General features: G+C 43.3%; 2 protein-coding genes and 2 non-coding genes across 9 annotated transcripts; 1 reads left to right on the forward strand and 3 right to left on the reverse strand.

Moving 5' to 3' along the window:
• Positions 1-542: 542 nt before the first annotated feature.
• On the reverse strand, positions 543-7319 carry LOC114451063 (trichohyalin). 2 transcript variants are annotated; one of them, XM_028429594.1, is made up of 3 exons: positions 7053-7319; positions 6031-6807; positions 543-5576 (listed from the first exon to the last, which is right to left on the reverse strand). In XM_028429594.1, exons 1-3 carry the CDS (start codon positions 7099-7101, stop codon positions 697-699), a joined length of 5706 nt encoding a protein of 1901 aa, XP_028285395.1. In that variant the 5' UTR covers positions 7102-7319; the 3' UTR covers positions 543-696. The 2 variants fall into 2 exon arrangements, with proteins under 2 accessions (XP_028285395.1, XP_028285394.1); XM_028429593.1 differs by having other exon boundaries at positions 6031-6855.
• Positions 7320-8076: 757 nt separating this feature from the next.
• Positions 8077-8150, reverse strand: trnan-guu (transfer RNA asparagine (anticodon GUU)). Its single transcript has one exon. It is a non-coding gene; the product is annotated as a tRNA-Asn (tRNA).
• Positions 8151-9497: 1347 nt separating this feature from the next.
• Positions 9498-9574, reverse strand: trnan-guu (transfer RNA asparagine (anticodon GUU)). Its single transcript has one exon. It is a non-coding gene; the product is annotated as a tRNA-Asn (tRNA).
• Positions 9575-10437: 863 nt separating this feature from the next.
• On the forward strand, positions 10438-16145 carry f13a1b (coagulation factor XIII, A1 polypeptide b). 5 transcript variants are annotated; one of them, XM_028429598.1, is made up of 15 exons: positions 10449-10634; positions 11725-11943; positions 12377-12565; positions 12642-12890; positions 12986-13104; positions 13171-13278; positions 13400-13574; positions 13707-13845; positions 14188-14291; positions 14367-14455; positions 14567-14720; positions 14855-15130; positions 15206-15366; positions 15539-15675; positions 15764-15905. In XM_028429598.1, the coding sequence occupies exons 2-15, from the start codon at positions 11757-11759 to the stop codon at positions 15903-15905; spliced, it is 2229 nt and encodes a 742-aa protein (XP_028285399.1). In that variant the 5' UTR covers positions 10449-10634; positions 11725-11756. The 5 variants fall into 5 exon arrangements, with proteins under 5 accessions (XP_028285401.1, XP_028285399.1, XP_028285397.1 ...); XM_028429596.1 differs by having other exon boundaries at positions 10450-10634; positions 11720-11943; XM_028429597.1 differs by lacking the exon at positions 10449-10634 and adding an exon at positions 11329-11640 and having other exon boundaries at positions 11720-11943.
• The last annotated feature ends 96 nt before the right edge of the window (positions 16146-16241 follow it).

Below are 16241 nucleotides of genomic sequence, written 5' to 3' on the forward strand. Positions count from 1 at the left end.
GGGGCCCTAAGCGACCACATATCTCGCATATGCCTTGGGCCGGCCCTGGGTTTCAAACATTAACGTAGCTCTTAGCGTAAGTTCAATCAGGAAGATTAGCACTCTTCCTAATCTTTCTCCCTCTATCCCTCACTCCTCTGCTCCCCCTCTCTTCCGCTCTCTTAGTCAGGTGCTTAATAGAAAGCACCTCCCTCACCAATCAGCTGTCGCTTTCCATCCCTCTCCTGACCAATCACAGCTTAGCACGAAATTTAAAAGTCTTCGTCTCTTCTCCAGCTGTCTTCTGATCGAACCCGGCAACCCTCCTCCACCCCAAGCACCACCAGATCCACGCCAGTTCAGGCCTCCTATCTCCTGCCCTCCAGCTCTCCACCACCACCAGGTCTAGACCCCGGGGGGATCTTCTGATCCAGCGGCCTCTCCGCTCTCTTGCGTTTTCCCCCCCTTTCCGGATGTGGTCTTCACGATGGGGTCTAGGACGCCAATGCACATTCAATCTTTCTCATTCAGTTCGCTGAGTCTCTCATGATTGAAATGATTTCTCTACCACATGTGCAGCAGTGTTATTGTCATAGCCAAATAAACAACAAATACTCAGGACATGACAAGTTCTTCCACTTCTAGTTATATTTATTGAAGTATGTTCTCATAACATTAATTTAAACAGTTTTTACATGATAAATTCACTCAGCCACTTCACAGTTCTCCACTATCGTTCAGAGTAACCATGACTTCTATCTTCTCAAACAGTCCTTCGATCCTCGAGTTGCTTTTTTCGCTGGTCAGCACATGATACCTGCCCTCACATCTCTCCACGAGTCCCATCAGTTCTCCGTTCCTCAGGATGTGCTGCTCTGCACTCTCGCCTAAAATTTCACCCCATGTGAAAACCACCAGCGTGCGTCGCCAGCTCTCCTCTCCAAGCAGCCTCATGTGTTCCTCCACAGCTCTCCTGTACTTCTGTGTGCAGGTTAAGAAAGCCGGTATTAGTAAAAGGATGACGTGAGGACCCGGGTGACACCAGGGCATGCTGTCCAGGATGCTTTTCTGCTGAGATGTGTTTGATGCGTCAAGTCCGTCTCGCCACCTCAGACCGAGCGGTTCAACAACGGCAAGGTGTCTCCCAGCTATCTGACCTCTCCATGGCCTGAAGCTAGATCCATCAAATTTGGAAGCTTCTCCACCCAAGATGGTGACACCAGCTGGCGAGCGAGACGACCAGGTCTCCCCCAAAACCACCACCCTCAAATGTGAGTCTTTTGATCTTATGTGACCCTGAGATAGCAGCTTGTTCCTCGTCTCTCTTCCGCTTCCTTCCTTCTCTTTTAGTGTTTCAGGGTGACAGTTGTTGCTTTCTGCAGCTGACGGTGCTGTTTCCATCCTCAGATCCTCCTCAAGCTTTGACCTTTCTTCTCTATTTGTCACTTTTCCTCTTTCTCTCCTCTCACTGACCTCTTGGTTCATTAAAGGCAGGTTTTCTTTGAATCCCTCAGCTGAGGTCATCTGGTGGAAAGCATCCTCCTCATCCACATTATCATCAGCGCTGCATTGACCATTTTGTAAATCTCTTCGCTCTCCTCTGCTCAACTTCTCCTCCCGTTCTGTAAGATTCTGTTCCCACTTGTTGAGTTTTTGAAGCGACTCCTTTAAGTTCTTCTCTTTGTTGTGAAGTTCCTCCTTCAGCAGAGCCAAGCCTCTGCCCATCTCTTCTAACTCTTGTGTTGTATAGTTGACATGCTCATTCCGGATCTGCAGCTCTGACTTCCAGTTGAGCAGCTCCTGCTCTTCGTTCTTTAAGTAGTACTCCCTGTCTTTCAGCTCCTTCCCCTGATTTTTCAGTCCTTTTACCGTCTTCTGAAGATCCTGTCCATGGGAGCTCAGCTCCTTCTGTTTGCCCTCTAAGGCTTCCAGTAAGCTTTCCAGATCCTGTTCCTTTTTCTGGACATTTTGCTCTCTCAACTTAACGTCTTTCTCATGTTTTTCTTGTTCCTCTTTTCTCTTTTCCAGACTTGCTTGTATTGTTTGAAGTTCTCTTTCTTTACCTTCCAGCTTTTCCTCTTTTTCTACAAGTTCTTCCTGTTTTGAATCGAGGACACATCCTTTTTTGGCCAACTCTACTTCAGTTGTTCTCAAAATTTGTTCCCTATCTGATTCTTCTTTTTCCAATTTCTCTTTGATCTCCTCGTCCCTGCGTTGACACTCTCTCTCAAAATGCTCCCTCAGCTCTTTCATCTGCTTCTGGTTCTCACTTTCTCTCTCTTTCGTCCTTTCTATCTCTGCTTGTAGTTTGCCATTTGCCTCTTGTAAAGCCCTCACCTCCATCTCTTTCTCTTCGTGGATGGTTTGGATTTTAACTTCTATGCTTCTTACTTTCTCCTCGTATCTCCTGACTTCCTCTTCGCTCTCCTTCTTCAGCTCCTCATACTTGATTTTCAGATTTCCTGTCTCTTTTTTGATCGTCTCATTTTGCTCCTGCATCTCATCAATTTTCTTTTGACTTTGCTCATACTTCTCCTTGATGACTGAACTTTGTTGCTCTAAGCGACTTATGATACCATCCTTCACCTTCGCAACTGATGCTACGTCCTCATTTTTTATTTCAATCTCCTTTTCATATTCCTGAATCATGCTCGTCATCTCTGTTTCCATCTTACAGGTGAGCTCCTTCAGCTCTGTCTTTGTTTGCTCAATGGTGAGCTTCAGTTGGACGATCTCCTTCTCGTTGTCACTGTCTTTCTGTGACCGGCTGTCGAGCTCTTCTTCTTTCTCACGCAGCTTTTTCATGTAACTTTGCTCTATCTCAACCAAACTGAAGGTAATCTTTTCATTGCTTTCTCTCAGTGTTTGAATGTCCTCTAAATGGATTTCACACAACCTCTTTGCCTCCTTGAGCTCACAGTCTCTCTGTGCGATAAGGCTTTGCACTTGTGTTACTTCATCAGTCTTCTTGTTGATGGCTTCTATTAGCTTGTTCATCTCCATTGCTCCCTGCTCGTCCTTCCTATTCTGCTCATCCCTCCACCTTGTCTCCCTCATGTCCACCTGCTGTTTAACGCTTTTGATCTCAGCTTCCTTGTCTTTAAGTTTTCCATCCATTTCGTTTAGAAGCTGCAGTTTCATCTCCTCCATCTCTCTCTCCTTGTCGTGCAGTCGTTGCTCTGCCTCTCTCTTTTGGTTCAGAATAATTTCACCTCTTTCTTCTTCTTTTCTTTGCAAGATTTCATCAACATCTTTAATATGCTGTCTTAACTTTTCAATCACTCTGTCCTTTTCTTCTACTGTTTGCTTTACTGTTCGCTCTCTTTCCTTTTCTGTGTGCTGCAGTTCTCTCAAATGTTCTTTTATGGCTTTATTTTCTCTTTCTTTCTCCTGGATGTCTTTTTCATATCGTCTTTCATTCTCTTTGTTTTGTTGCAGTTTTTCCTCCATGACTTCAATGTTCTGTTTCATCTCCTCCAGCTCTTTGTCATGTATTTCTTTTTTCTTTTCACTTTCTTCCCTTTCACTCTTGAGTTGTTGTCTTAACTCCTCTGTTAGTTTGCCTAAGTTTTTCAGATTTTGATTCAGCATATCTTTCTCTTTCACATGTTCCAGCTTTATTTCTTCTATTTTGGCAGTATACTTTTGTTCACACTCTCTTATCAGTCTTTGTCTGTCCTGCAGTTGTTTCTCTGTTTCCTTAGCAAGCTGTTGTTTCAGTTCTTCTTGATGCTTCAGTTTTAAAGCATCTAATTCCTTTTCTCTCTCTTGCATCTGTTGTTCCATATCTTTCTTGTAATTAAGATTCATCAGCTCCTTGTCTTTTTTACTATCTTGCATTTGGACGTGGTGTTTTTGTTCCAACTCAGCTATCTGTTTCATTTGTTGGTCTTTCAGCTCTGTCATCTGTCTTTGGTTTTCTCGCTGTAAGTCCCGTTTTTCTTCATCGTGCTGTTGTTTGATTTTCTCCAAATCGTGGGCTTTTTCTTTCAACTTGTTATCCATTTCTTTCTTCAGTTTTTCCATCTCACTCACTTTTCTGTCCACCTCTTCCTGATGCTGCAGTTTTATTTCTTTTATCTCTGTCTCTTTCTCCTGCATTTTCTTTTCAATCTCTTTCTGGTGTTTTGACTTTATTTCTTCGATTTTACTCTCCGTGTCTTTTTTGGCAATATCAAGAATTCTTTGTTGTTCCTCTGAGGCTTTCTGCCTCAGTTCTTCCTGCTGTTTCTCCATTTCTCTGTTTAGTCTTTGTTTTATCTCTGCTATCTGCCTGTCTTTTTCTTCTTCTTTCCTCTCAAGCAACTCGTCATGGAGTATTTTATTCTCCTCCATTTCTAATTTTAAGGTGTCAAATTGTTCAATCCACTCTGATTTCTCTTTTCTAAGGAGCTCTACAGCTTCTTCCAATTTCTCTAATTCTTGCTTCTTCACTTTGACGGCATCGTGTATCTGCTTCCTCTCATGCGCCATCTCTGCAAGCGTACATTCAACATCTACCAGCTTCAGTTGCTGCTCGTCAGCTCTTTCTTTCAGATCCTCAATCTCTCTCTCTCTTCGCTCCAGCTTCAGCATCGCCTCCTCCATATCTTGTCGACGTTTGTTCAGTGCGACACAGATTCTCTCATTTTCCAGGCTCAGATCCTGAATTTCTTTCTCTCTGTCCTCCGTCAGCCATCGCATCCTCTCCTCCAGCTCGCCCATGTCATTCTTCCTCTCGTCAACCCTCCTGTCGTCATCCTCCTCTTCCCGCTGAATGTCAGCCTTTCCTGGTGATTTCACCTTCTTGTCTCTATTAAAGAACCATCTGATTCTTTTCACCTCCCTCTCTCTCATATTCTTCAGCTCTGCCTCTTGACGAAGTAATTTATCTCCCATCTCCTTCATGCGCTGGTTGAACTTTTCATTCCTTTGTTGACTCAAATCTCTGACTTCTTGAACCAAACTGAAAAAGGCCTCACACCTGTTCATTGTTGCCATTTTTTCCACTTTCTCCAGGAGCTCCGTCACCTTTGTGAAGCATCCTTGTGCTCTTCCTCCTCCATCCAGGCTGCTAATGACATGGTACCTTCCCCTGCACTTCTCCAGCAGCCACTGCAGGTCTCTGCCTCCACCCTGGATGTGCTGCTTAATATCCACCCCCTCTCGAAGCTGATCACCATGGGTGAACAGCAAGATGGTGTGTCTCCACACACCCTCTCCTAGAAGCTCCAGATGTTCTCTCACATGTCCTGCAATCACTAATGTATCCACCCTCAGAGTCAGAAGGAGGGCATGGGGCCCTGGAGGGCACAAAGCAACACTGCAGACAATCTCCCTCTTAACTCTCTCTGGTGTAGCACCAGCCACGCCTGCCTCCCAGCCTGGAGTGTCCACCACAGTCACCAGACGCATAGCCACCTCTGCTTGCTGACAGATGCACTCCTCTGTTACTGCCCCTGCTTCAAAGAAACCCATTTTTCCAAGGATGGTGTTCCCAGCAGAACTCTTTCCGGTTTCACGCTCACCCAGGAGAACCAGTCGGACTTCGTGTAGACGGCGAGGGGCCTTGGAGAAGGAGTGGTGGGCGTCAAGCTCAGAACCCTGAGGACCATCACCTGATGGGAAAAAGGTACAGATCAAACCAGTACTGTAAACCCAGAAGCATTAAAACCTTCTTACCTTTTGATGACAAAACAAGTAAACAGAGCAAAACCAAACCAGAAAGATTATTTTTGGTGTCATATGTCTGCCAACCTGATGCTCCTGAGTGCAATTTACTCATCATTCACATAAAGATGCTAAATTTTTAATAATATTTCTGTCTATGTGACTTTCTGTCACATCTAGTTTTAACATTTTTAGAGAAATGACTGTGCACATTTGATGAATGTATGAAACTCAGCTGCACGACACGCGCCCAGTGACCTTCAGCGCTACATGTAACAGTCTCACAAACAAGTTTATCTTTAATATAGTGAAAGAGTGTATTCACAACTAATCTTTCCATAACAGTGACCATGTGTGAGAACAGCACATAGTGTGGTAAATTCAACAAACTGAAGCACTCACTCATGACAGCTGCTTTGATGGTTCCCCTCTGGATCTGCGCCTCCATCTGCTGCTGTTTCTTCCTCCTCTCTCTGGCTCTTCTTTTTCCATCTGCCTCCAGACCCTGCAGGACTGTATTATCCAACTCTAAATGATGGTTTCCATGCGCCTTCCTGTCCACCATGTACTCCAGCTTCCTGATCAGTTCTTTGACTTGTGTCAGGTCTCCTTTGTTGCGGTTATTCACAACATGGTATCTGTTGCCACACTTCTGGAGGAGTCTCTGCAGCCCAGGGCCGCTCGTCAGAATCCGTTGTTCCATGGACCCCAGGCCCAGTTCGTCTCCCCTGGTGAACAGCACCATGGTGTGTTCCCAAACTTGTTTTCCCAGCGGCTCCACATGCTCCTCTATCTCCCTGATGTAGTCATCTGTGACAGAAGTACAGGAACGCACCACCAGCAGCACCGCATGAGGTCCAGGAGGACAAAGTGTCACACTTCTTAAAGTCTCTCTCCTCACCCAGTTGGGGTTACCGTTAAGTGGGTAATACCACTCCCACCCAGGTGTGTCCACCACAGTGACTCTCCTACCTACTACATCAGCTCGCCTTTTCACACACTCCTCTGTGGGCTTCCCGCTCTCAAAGCCTCCTGTTCCGCCCAGTATTGTGTTGCCTGCTGAGCTCTTTCCGGTTCCTTTTCTGCCCAGGAGGACCAGTCTGAGTTCTGTGAGAGTGGGTGGGCTGCTGTGGGAGACAGAAAGGTGCTGTGAGTCCATGGCGGCCTGCAGACTCTCATCTGTGAAGACAGTGAGAAGGACTTCCTCAGTGCACCGTACCGGATAAGCTGAGTGAGAAAACATACAAATGTGACTCTTACTTCAAGACTTCCTTTCTTAGTATTTTACTTAAAGTTTGTTACATTTTGTTTGCAAACTATGTTTCAAAAAACTGCACATTATAAGACATCTATTAACAAACTAACTTTAGCCTCCCATCAAGCTCTTACTCAGAAAATGTGTAAAACATCTTCACTGAACTCACCACCATTTACGACCGTGACGAGACTGCAGTTCTCATCTGCTGTCTCCATCGCCTCTCTGTCCACTTTCTTCCTCTTCCTCTTTTTTACTTCCTGTGGGTCTTTTACAGGAAGTTTTTCTTTTCGCTTTTTGTTGATCGAGTGATCGACAGCGATGATTTCTGCTGCTCCGAAACCTGCAGACGCACTCCATCACGTGGCACGTCTGTGGTTTTCTAACTTGCTCCCCCTCTTCAAGACAACAGGAAGTCAGGAGGTGGCACGCCAAGCTTTTATAAAAGAGTGTATGCACATGATTGCAAAACACATAAACAGTTTTATGTTGCACGTGCTGCACAGAGCACCAGACATGCATTTGTGGATGCACACAGACAGAACATATATGTGTACAAAGACATGCTTGCATGCTTCATTATAGGGGCTGCATGGCACCTACGTTCAGGAAGCTGTTCTGTGGTTAACATGCGGAACTTCTATTTCCTCTACCCATAAGCAAAATGAAATAACCTGCATACAGCAGCCTTGAGAGCTCCACAGACTTCAGTTTCAAGTCTATTAGGAGTCATAACAGTGAACAAAGAGGGCATAAGAGAACAACTAATTAAATATAAAAGAAATATATGAGAATTTGTGCAGGTTACAACATGTGAAATGAGGAAGAACTGTATGTTCTTCCTCATTTCAGTATATTGTTTTGTTATTATTTTGTCAATATAAGACATATGTGTGTGAGTTAAAAGTTGTATGACACCCTCTGACTGTTGTTTAAATGTTTGTTTGCACAGATGTCTGATGGCCCACAGCATATCTGGTGGAGCTTGAGCTTTGAGACTTTGCAGCTTGGTGTGTGCACATACAGATGACAGATAAGGTAAGACGCCCTGTTTTTTTACTTATCTCACCATTTTTTTACAGATATAGAAAATAAATTCCATGACTGAACGTCCCTGGGTGGGGTTGTATCTGTATATTGTATGTACAGTATGCACTCACCACTATTTGGTGATGTAGAAAACATGTGCAGAACGTCCCTGGGTGGGCTTGAACCACCAACCTTTCGGTTAACAGCCGAACGCGCTAACCGATTGCGCCACAGAGACATCTTTCTGTGTGCATTTGGGGGCGTGGCTTCATGCTGCCGTACACGCCCACTATTTGCAAATGTAGAGTGTCCTCACCACTATTTGCAAATAAACGAAAATAGTGACAATTTTTTTCAATCATCTGTGGGTGTGAACAGCTGAATGCGCTAACACATAGCACCAGAGGGATTTTTGTTTTTTGTGCAGGTTACAACATGTGAAATGAGGAAGAACTGTATGTTCCTCATTCACTGCTGCAGTGTAAGAAACACATCAGTGTAACAGGTAATTATGTTCATTGAGTCTGGACAGATGCATGATGGATGAAGAGGTGGTAACTTTAGTGAACAGTTGTTGTATTGTGTGAAGAGCCAGTATCCTTTCAGTGTGGTTAGAGCTGCCTGCTGTCACCACACACTGTGTGCATGGTGTCCCTGGCTATATGCATGGTACAACATGATCTCATGTCCTGTTGAGTTGGTACCACAAAAACACATAAGATCGTGTTCTTCATGATTCACCCTTTCCTCCAGCAGCAGTCAGGGTTAATAAAAACAAACTCTGTTTATGGAAAGGACTGAATTCGGGCATATTGATTTGGCACCATCAACGTTCTCCATGGTTCGTTCTGAGGTCTGTTAAATAATCAGTGTGACAGATGTGTTTTCATATGTGTGCTGCTTTTTGCAAATGTCAAACTGACAACAACAATATGGCAATTTAAAAGTGTCCCCACCCTCACAGTTGTTCCCTTTAATGTATCATGTAAATGTACATCAGCCCTTACTGATAAACCTCTGTGGTCTTCCGAGCAGTGTCATTTCTGCAGTGAGGCATATGTGTGAATGTTTGAAGCGAAGGATTTAGTTTCTTTTAGCATATTTTTTAGACTGATGGAAATTCTGTTTCATGCTACCAGCAGATGTTTAACTGAATGAAAGAGACGTTTTGTGCTGTAGGTGATGCAGTGGCTCCACCAGCTCTGCAGCAGTTGTAACTTTTATTGTGTTTGGACTCATTTCTCACCCTTTATTTCCATGCAGCACTGTATCAATGCCAATATGGAAAATAAAACTGTAAATATAGAGTGCAACAAATACACAATGAGGAATAGTGACAGGATTAAACTGTCACATCTTAAGTAACAGATACTTTAAGATACTTTGAGACTATGCAGCTTGGTGTGTGCACATACAGATGACAGATAAGGTAAGACGCCCTGTTTTTTTTACTTATCTCACCATTTTCTTAAAGCTATAGAAAATAAATTCCATGACTGAACGTCCCTGGGTGGGGTTGTATCTGTATATTGTACATACAGTATGCACTCACCACTATTTGCTGATATAGAAAACATGTGCAGAACGTCCCTGGGTGGGCTCGAACCACCAACCTTTCGGTTAACAGCCGAACGCGCTAACCGATTGTAGCGCCACAGAGACATCTGTCTGTGTGCATTTGGGGGCGTGGCTTCATGCTCCCGTACACGCCCACTATTTGCAAATGTAGAGTGTCCTCACCACTATTTGCAAATAAACTAAAATAGTGACAATTTTTTTCAATCATCTGTGGGTGTGAACAGCTGAATGCGCTAACACATAGCACCACAGAGATTTTTTTTTTTTTTTTTTTTTTTTTGGCCTAGAGGTGTGGCCTTGTTATTGTGGGTGGGACTCAAACCCAAAAAACAAGAATAAAGAAGAAAAAACAGACCAGAAAAGCAAACACCAGCGGGATTATCCAAACCATGGGAATGATAAAACCACACCTGTTAGTGAAGAAACCTCAAATTACGCAATACTACAAAGAATGCTAAAATAAAGAATTCTTAGTCAGCAAACAAGCATACCTAAATAGACATCAGTGCACACACAACTGGAAGATCAACATGACTAATTTACAATGCTATATTAATACATGTTGTATACATAGTACAGTGCTTCGTATGACCTCTTCTAATGTTTCAAAATAACTTTTATGGCAGAGCTACATTCAATGATGGTTTTAACAAGCAGATGCTCGTATGTTAAAATATTGAACGTTACTTTCTATTACTGGTGCCGCCATAGACTTAGAAAGGTAAAGGCTAAATGCACAAAAAATATATATATACACATATATATATACATATATATACATATATATATATATATATATATATATATATATATATATAGTATATATATATATATATGAGTATATTTAACTGTCTCCAAATATCTTAGTCAATGGCTCGATCTGTCTGAGCCCCATCCAGCTGTGGCTTGTACAGAGATGGTACATTCCACATCCTGTTTCCAAGTTGGACTGACCAGTTACACCCACAGCAACACTGTTTCTCAGCAAAGATCTTAGACACACACAAACACACACACACAGCCCTTCCTTGCCTCTATGGGGTATATAAGCAGAAGCAGAAGACTCCTGGACTGTGCAGCAGCAGCAGCAGCAGCAGCAAGCCGACACCAACAGCATCACCTTTTCTCCTCAACTTCAGCTGAGGTGAGTCCACTCTGCAGTTTACAGATAGATAGATCGAGCAGCAAAAGTTCTTCTATTTTTTTGTATTTTTGTTTTGTTTACAACTTCCAGATGTGAAGATGCAAGTTAGTTCACTGATACATCTGAGAATCATTACAAAGTTCTTGTGCAAGCTTTGGAACAGAGTTCCTCGAACTCTACATCACTAATATAGATCTGATGTCTTGTATTAAATGTTACATAGTTGCACCAAATTTTACAAACAGTGGTTAGAACTTTACACTTAATTTGTTTCACCAATAGACAAACACTGATGATTGATTGTGAAAGTTTAAATGTATAATGTTTTGTCTCCACATAGAATATTTTTGCAACTTTAACCACAGTTAGACTATTTACTGGGTTTTTTTTATAGTGAGGACAAACAGCAGAGGCTCATTTCTGCTATTAAACCTGAGTGCTGTGTTTTTCCTGTGTCAGCACTTGCCAAAGTTGTGTTAAAAACACATGCATCTGACTGTAATTAAGCTCCTCTGAAGGAACAAAAAAGGCATCTCCTGAGAATAGTACAGAAAACACATTAAAATTGACCTCTGCTAAATGAGTGTTATTATATTTTTGACACATTCGACTTCAAATATTGATAGTTTTACTAAATCTTACTAAACTCTTAAGGCATGTTCATCTTAACTTCACAGCATAAAAGTACAATAACACCAACCAAAGCATTCTTGTTTCATTGTACAAAATTCACGTCAATTGAACAAAATAGTGATGACAAAAAAAACAAGTAACCACCGTGGTCACTAAATAAACTCAAAGATTCAAACTTAGATCAATGTGCGAACGCGCCAGAGCAACATAAACAAAGTCTGCCAGTGTACTCACTGTGACTCATTAAATCCACAAAACATGAAGCAGAGCTAAAATTACCTCAGTCCTTCTGTCCACATGAGGGCTACCAAAAAAACTGATTCCAGCAGTCAGACAGGCCAGGAAGGCATCAAGCTACCGTCGTGATGATTATGTAAGTGTGTGGTAAGGCGGATTTAAAAATTCCATAGAAATAAATATTTGCTATTTTTTTTTCACCTCTCCTCTTCTAGTCCAGCAGGAAATTACATATCGTGATTTATTACCACCATGTCGGATAGAGAAGCCACTGCGACCCCTTCTCCGGCTCCTCCTGCCCCCACTGGACCTCGTCCCAAGGTGACAAACCGCGGCCGCTTCACTGTTCCCATCGACAGCTCCAACTCTGACACAACTGATGTTCCAGAGTTTGAGTACTTTGGTGTTCCAGGCCCAAGAGGACGTCCCCCTCTGACTGGTGAGGGATCCAAATGTTGAGTCAGATTTCCTTTCCAATTGTTAAAAACAACCAAAGTTACTGAGGGGAGTAAACAGATGGTGATGGTGCTTGGAGAAGATAAAGCCCCTTTCCTGTCGGCTCACTAGGTTTTGAACATGACTGACACATGAATGACGTCCAAGACAAGATAAGTGTGCTCAATTCCTGTAGTGTGTCACTACATTCCAGTCTGTGGTTTTGTTGAAGAGCTGCACACTGAAAGATATCCAGATGTGACAGGAATTCATTAACTCTGTTACTGGTATTTCAGCTGATATGGTGTTTTTCTGCCAACAAACCACTGATATATACAAACTTTAGTTATGTTAGTTTTTGACGCTCACAGATTTTTCCTGGGGATGGGCCAAATGTAAAATGCTCTCTCCATCTCTGCCTTTCCTTGTCCATTTAGAGTATTTGGACATCTGGGATGTGGACATGATGAAGAGCCCAGATGAGAGCAACAAGATGGACCACCACACCATGCTGTACAACTCAGACTATCTCATCGTCCGCAGAGGACAAGAGTTCCAGGTCAAGATCGCTTTTAATCGTCCCTACAAACCGGCTGAAGACAAGATCGCTTTGGAGTTCGTCATTGGTGAGTTGGTCATAGTATAACCTTTACTAACACTTAGTGTGAAGCCAGATGTTCTCATTTACCTGCCTCCTCTCAGGCTCCAGCCCTCAGTACAGCAAGGGCACCTACATTCCTGTCTTCCCTACAAAGGATCGCCAGAGCCCCTGGGAAGGCCGTATCACAAACACGTCCGACAACGTGGTCACCATGGGCATCACACCATCAGCAAACTGCATTGTGGGAAAGTATCACATGTATGTCGCCGTGGCAACGCCACATGGGATCCGCAGGACCAGGCGGGACAACAGCCGTGACCTCTACATCCTCTTCAATCCCTGGGTGTCAGGTTTGTTTAGATTCTGTTCAGCCTTTGAAGATGCTGAGCTGGAAACATGGCTTTTTTTTGTTGCACTTTCATCCGACCATGTTGTTTCCTCTCAGCTGATGATGTGTTTCTGGACAATGAGAAAGAGAGGGAGGAGTGTGTGATGACTGAAATGGGGATCATCTACCACGGCTCCCACGACGATGTTGCTGAGAGAGACTGGAACTATGGACAGGTAATAGAAAACAATCAAACATTTTTTTAGATTTATTGAGCAATGACAGAAAAGTTTATTTTTTAGTTTAACTACGGAGTCCTGGATGCTTGTCTGTACATCATGGACAGGGCTGAGATGCCCATCACCAACAGAGGAGACCCCATCAAGGTGACCAGAAAGGCCTCTGCCATGGTGAGAAAAAAGTCCTTTTGTACATTCTCCTGTGTCCTAACAAAATACTTACTCCTCTGATACCTGCATTACACAGTGCTGTATCTAATCAGAACAATAAATATGAATAAAATCCATCCAGCTGAACTCTCGTGATGATGATGGCGTGCTGGAGGGGAACTGGACTGGTGACTACACCTATGGTGTAGCTCCTACTTCCTGGACTGGCAGCACAGAGATCCTGCTCACCTATGCACGCAGCAAGACACCCGTCTGCTACGCGCAGTGCTGGGTCTACGCCGCTGTCTTCAACACCTGTGAGATCTTATTCTTTATAAAGAAGCATTTGTATATGAACATTCAGATTCTGTTGGCAAGGGACAAGGCTTTGAGACCAGCTGTTTAGTCCAGATTCCTTCCTTGATTCCTGTCCTTGTGCTGTGTTCCAGTTCTGCGCTGTCTTGGCATCCCATCCCGTGTTGTCACCAATTTCTTCTCCGCTCATGATAATGATGGAAACCTGAAGACTGACATAATCTTAGATGAGAACGGCAGAATCGATCGCAACCGCACCAGAGACTCTATCTGGTACCACGTGTTCTATTTCTTTAAACTAAATCATGTATTTTCTGCCTGTTTTATGGTGCTGGCAGGTTATTATTTATTATTCAGGGTCCCCAGATGATGATTCTTGATAAGTTACCTGTTAAGTCACCACTAACATTTCCACTTGACTTCACAAACATTTTAACTTAATAAATGTGTTTTAAAAATGAATAAGAACATTTACACGATATAGTCACAGTCCCCAGAGGACAAACCATAGTGTTTTTAGTAACCTGTAATGTGTCACTTGATTGAATGCATTCATTCTTCCCAGAGGATGACCCTTTTGCGTGCCTTCTGTGATTATAAGTTTAATTTTGTCAGGAATTATCACTGTTGGAATGAGTGCTACATGGCTAGACCAGACCTCCCTCCTGGCTTTGGAGGCTGGCAGGTTGTGGATGCAACACCACAGGAGACCAGTGATGGTAAAAATACACAATATACAATATTTTCTGTCAATAAATGCAATAAAAGGACCCTAACCCTATTATCCATTCAAGGTATGTACAGATGTGGACCTGCATCTGTCCAGGCCATCAAACATGGACAGATTTGCTTTCCATTTGATGCTCCCTTTGTGTTTGCTGAGGTAAGTGCATTCATTATGACTTTACTACTTAACAACAACATCAGATCAGCTTCAGATTCAGACCACCGTGTGTGTTAGTTATTTGCAGCATCTCTGTGTTTTTCTGTACAGGTGAACAGTGATGTGGTGTTTTACTGCCGGAGAAAAGACGGGACAATGGAGCCTGTCAAAGTCAACCGAACTCATGTGGGCCGCAAGGTTTTGACCAAAACCCCGGGAGACGTGACCCGCCGTGACATCACTGATCAGTACAAGTTCTCTGAAGGTTGGTGAACATAAAGGGTTTGACAAATTGGAAAATAAAACACCTCCTGTTTACTCTAGATTATTTTGTTTAGTGAATTCTCAGTGTTGTTTCCTGTCACTAAAATATTAAAATATTACAATCATGTAATCCAGGCAGTACAGAGGAGCGGACTGTCCTGGAAAAAGCTGAAGAGTTTGGCTGTAAACGTGAGAAATCCAGCCCTGTTCTGGCTGACGTGGATCTGGTCTTGCCCAATTTGGAGGTCAGCGTGGGTAACGACTTTGAGCTGGACCTGGAGTTCATAAACCGCAGTAATCAGCGTTGCACCGTGGAGGTTTACATCAGCGGCAATGTGGTGTACTACACCGGAGTCACCCGCTCTGAGTTCCTATTCAGGAACCCCACAGTGACTGTTGGCCCACAAAAAAGTGAGTGGAAAGGACCAAAGCCTGTATCAAGTCAGGCCTGTGCCAGTGGAATGATGTTTGTTTGCTTTTTTGTAGGCGTGAAGGAGGTGGTGATGGTGGAGTCAAAGAACTACTTGAAGTATCTGGTGGAACAGGCCAACCTCCACTTCATTGTTACTGGGAAGATCAAAGAGACGGGCCAGATCGTCACAGCAATGAAAATTGTCGCCCTTCACAATCCCAAACTCATCGTCAAGGTCTGAAGTGATTTTTGGTTTTTACTTTGTTGTTGAGTGTAATTTGTTAGCATCACCATAGTAATAAACAGCAGAACATCTTCGACTGTCAGGCAGCCATTTTATTAAACCTCTCCGGAGTTGTTTGTTGTTTGTGAAGAAAACTTTCTCTCTTTTTCTATGTCCTGTGCAGGTGTCAGCTGAAGGCAGAGTCAGTGAAGAGATGATGGCGACCGTGGAGTTCACCAACCCCTTCTCCTTCAACCTGGAGGGTGTCTACATTCGCATGGAAGGACCTGGGATCATGCTGCCCAAGTACAAATATTACAGGTGAGCTCCAGGAGAAATGTGTGTTTAATACTCCATGGACTGGCAAAACTGTGCTACTGGCTAACCCAAATCCTGGTGCTGGTTTCAGCCTGATCACAGGAGGCTCCTCTCTGGTTTGGACCGAGTTTTTCACCCCGCAAAGGGCTGGCGAAACCAGGGTGATTGCTACCCTGGACTGCCCTGCTCTCAGACAGGTCTATGGCCAGGCGCCTGTCACCATCAACGCCTGAGGATCCCAGCAGGATCACCGAGGCCCCTGCATCATTCACCTTCACTTATACTTCAGCCCAAATATAGGCGTATAACTTAGTTATATCACTGTAGGTTTGCAGCAGGTATAGCTTCAGCATTTATATTACAATTGTTATAGAGAGAAAAGCTACACAAGAAAAAGCAGAAGAAGTGTTAAAAATACAAATATATCAATACAATACAATGCAAAACAATCTGATTAAGGTAAGTTTTAATTTTAAATTTCAGTTCAAAGCTCACTCAATCAATCTTTGGCCACCCGGGAGCGAAAATATTTCAGCATGTATCTGATAAAAGAATAGTATATGTAACAC

This window comes from Parambassis ranga, chromosome 18 (genome assembly GCF_900634625.1).
Source record: "Parambassis ranga chromosome 18, fParRan2.1, whole genome shotgun sequence".
NCBI lineage: Eukaryota > Metazoa > Chordata > Actinopteri > Ambassidae > Parambassis > Parambassis ranga.

Excerpts from the sequence above, each read along its gene's own strand:
- LOC114451063 (XM_028429593.1), bottom strand. The coding sequence starts at position 7,101 with ATGGAGACAGCAGATGAGAACTGCAGTCTCGTCACGGTCGTAAATGGT. Across the intron at positions 6,856-7,052 it reads CGTCACGGTCGTAAATGGTG|CTTATCCGGTACGGTGCACT; the intron begins GTGAGTTCAGTG and ends TTTCTCACTCAG. Across the intron at positions 5,577-6,030 it reads CATCAAAGCAGCTGTCATGA|GTGATGGTCCTCAGGGTTCT; the intron begins GTGAGTGCTTCA and ends TTTTCCCATCAG.
- f13a1b (XM_028429598.1), top strand. The coding sequence starts at position 11,757 with ATGTCGGATAGAGAAGCCACTGCGACCCCTTCTCCGGCTCCTCCTGCC. Across the intron at positions 11,944-12,376 it reads AGGACGTCCCCCTCTGACTG|AGTATTTGGACATCTGGGAT; the intron begins GTGAGGGATCCA and ends TTGTCCATTTAG. Across the intron at positions 13,846-14,187 it reads CGCACCAGAGACTCTATCTG|GAATTATCACTGTTGGAATG; the intron begins GTACCACGTGTT and ends TAATTTTGTCAG.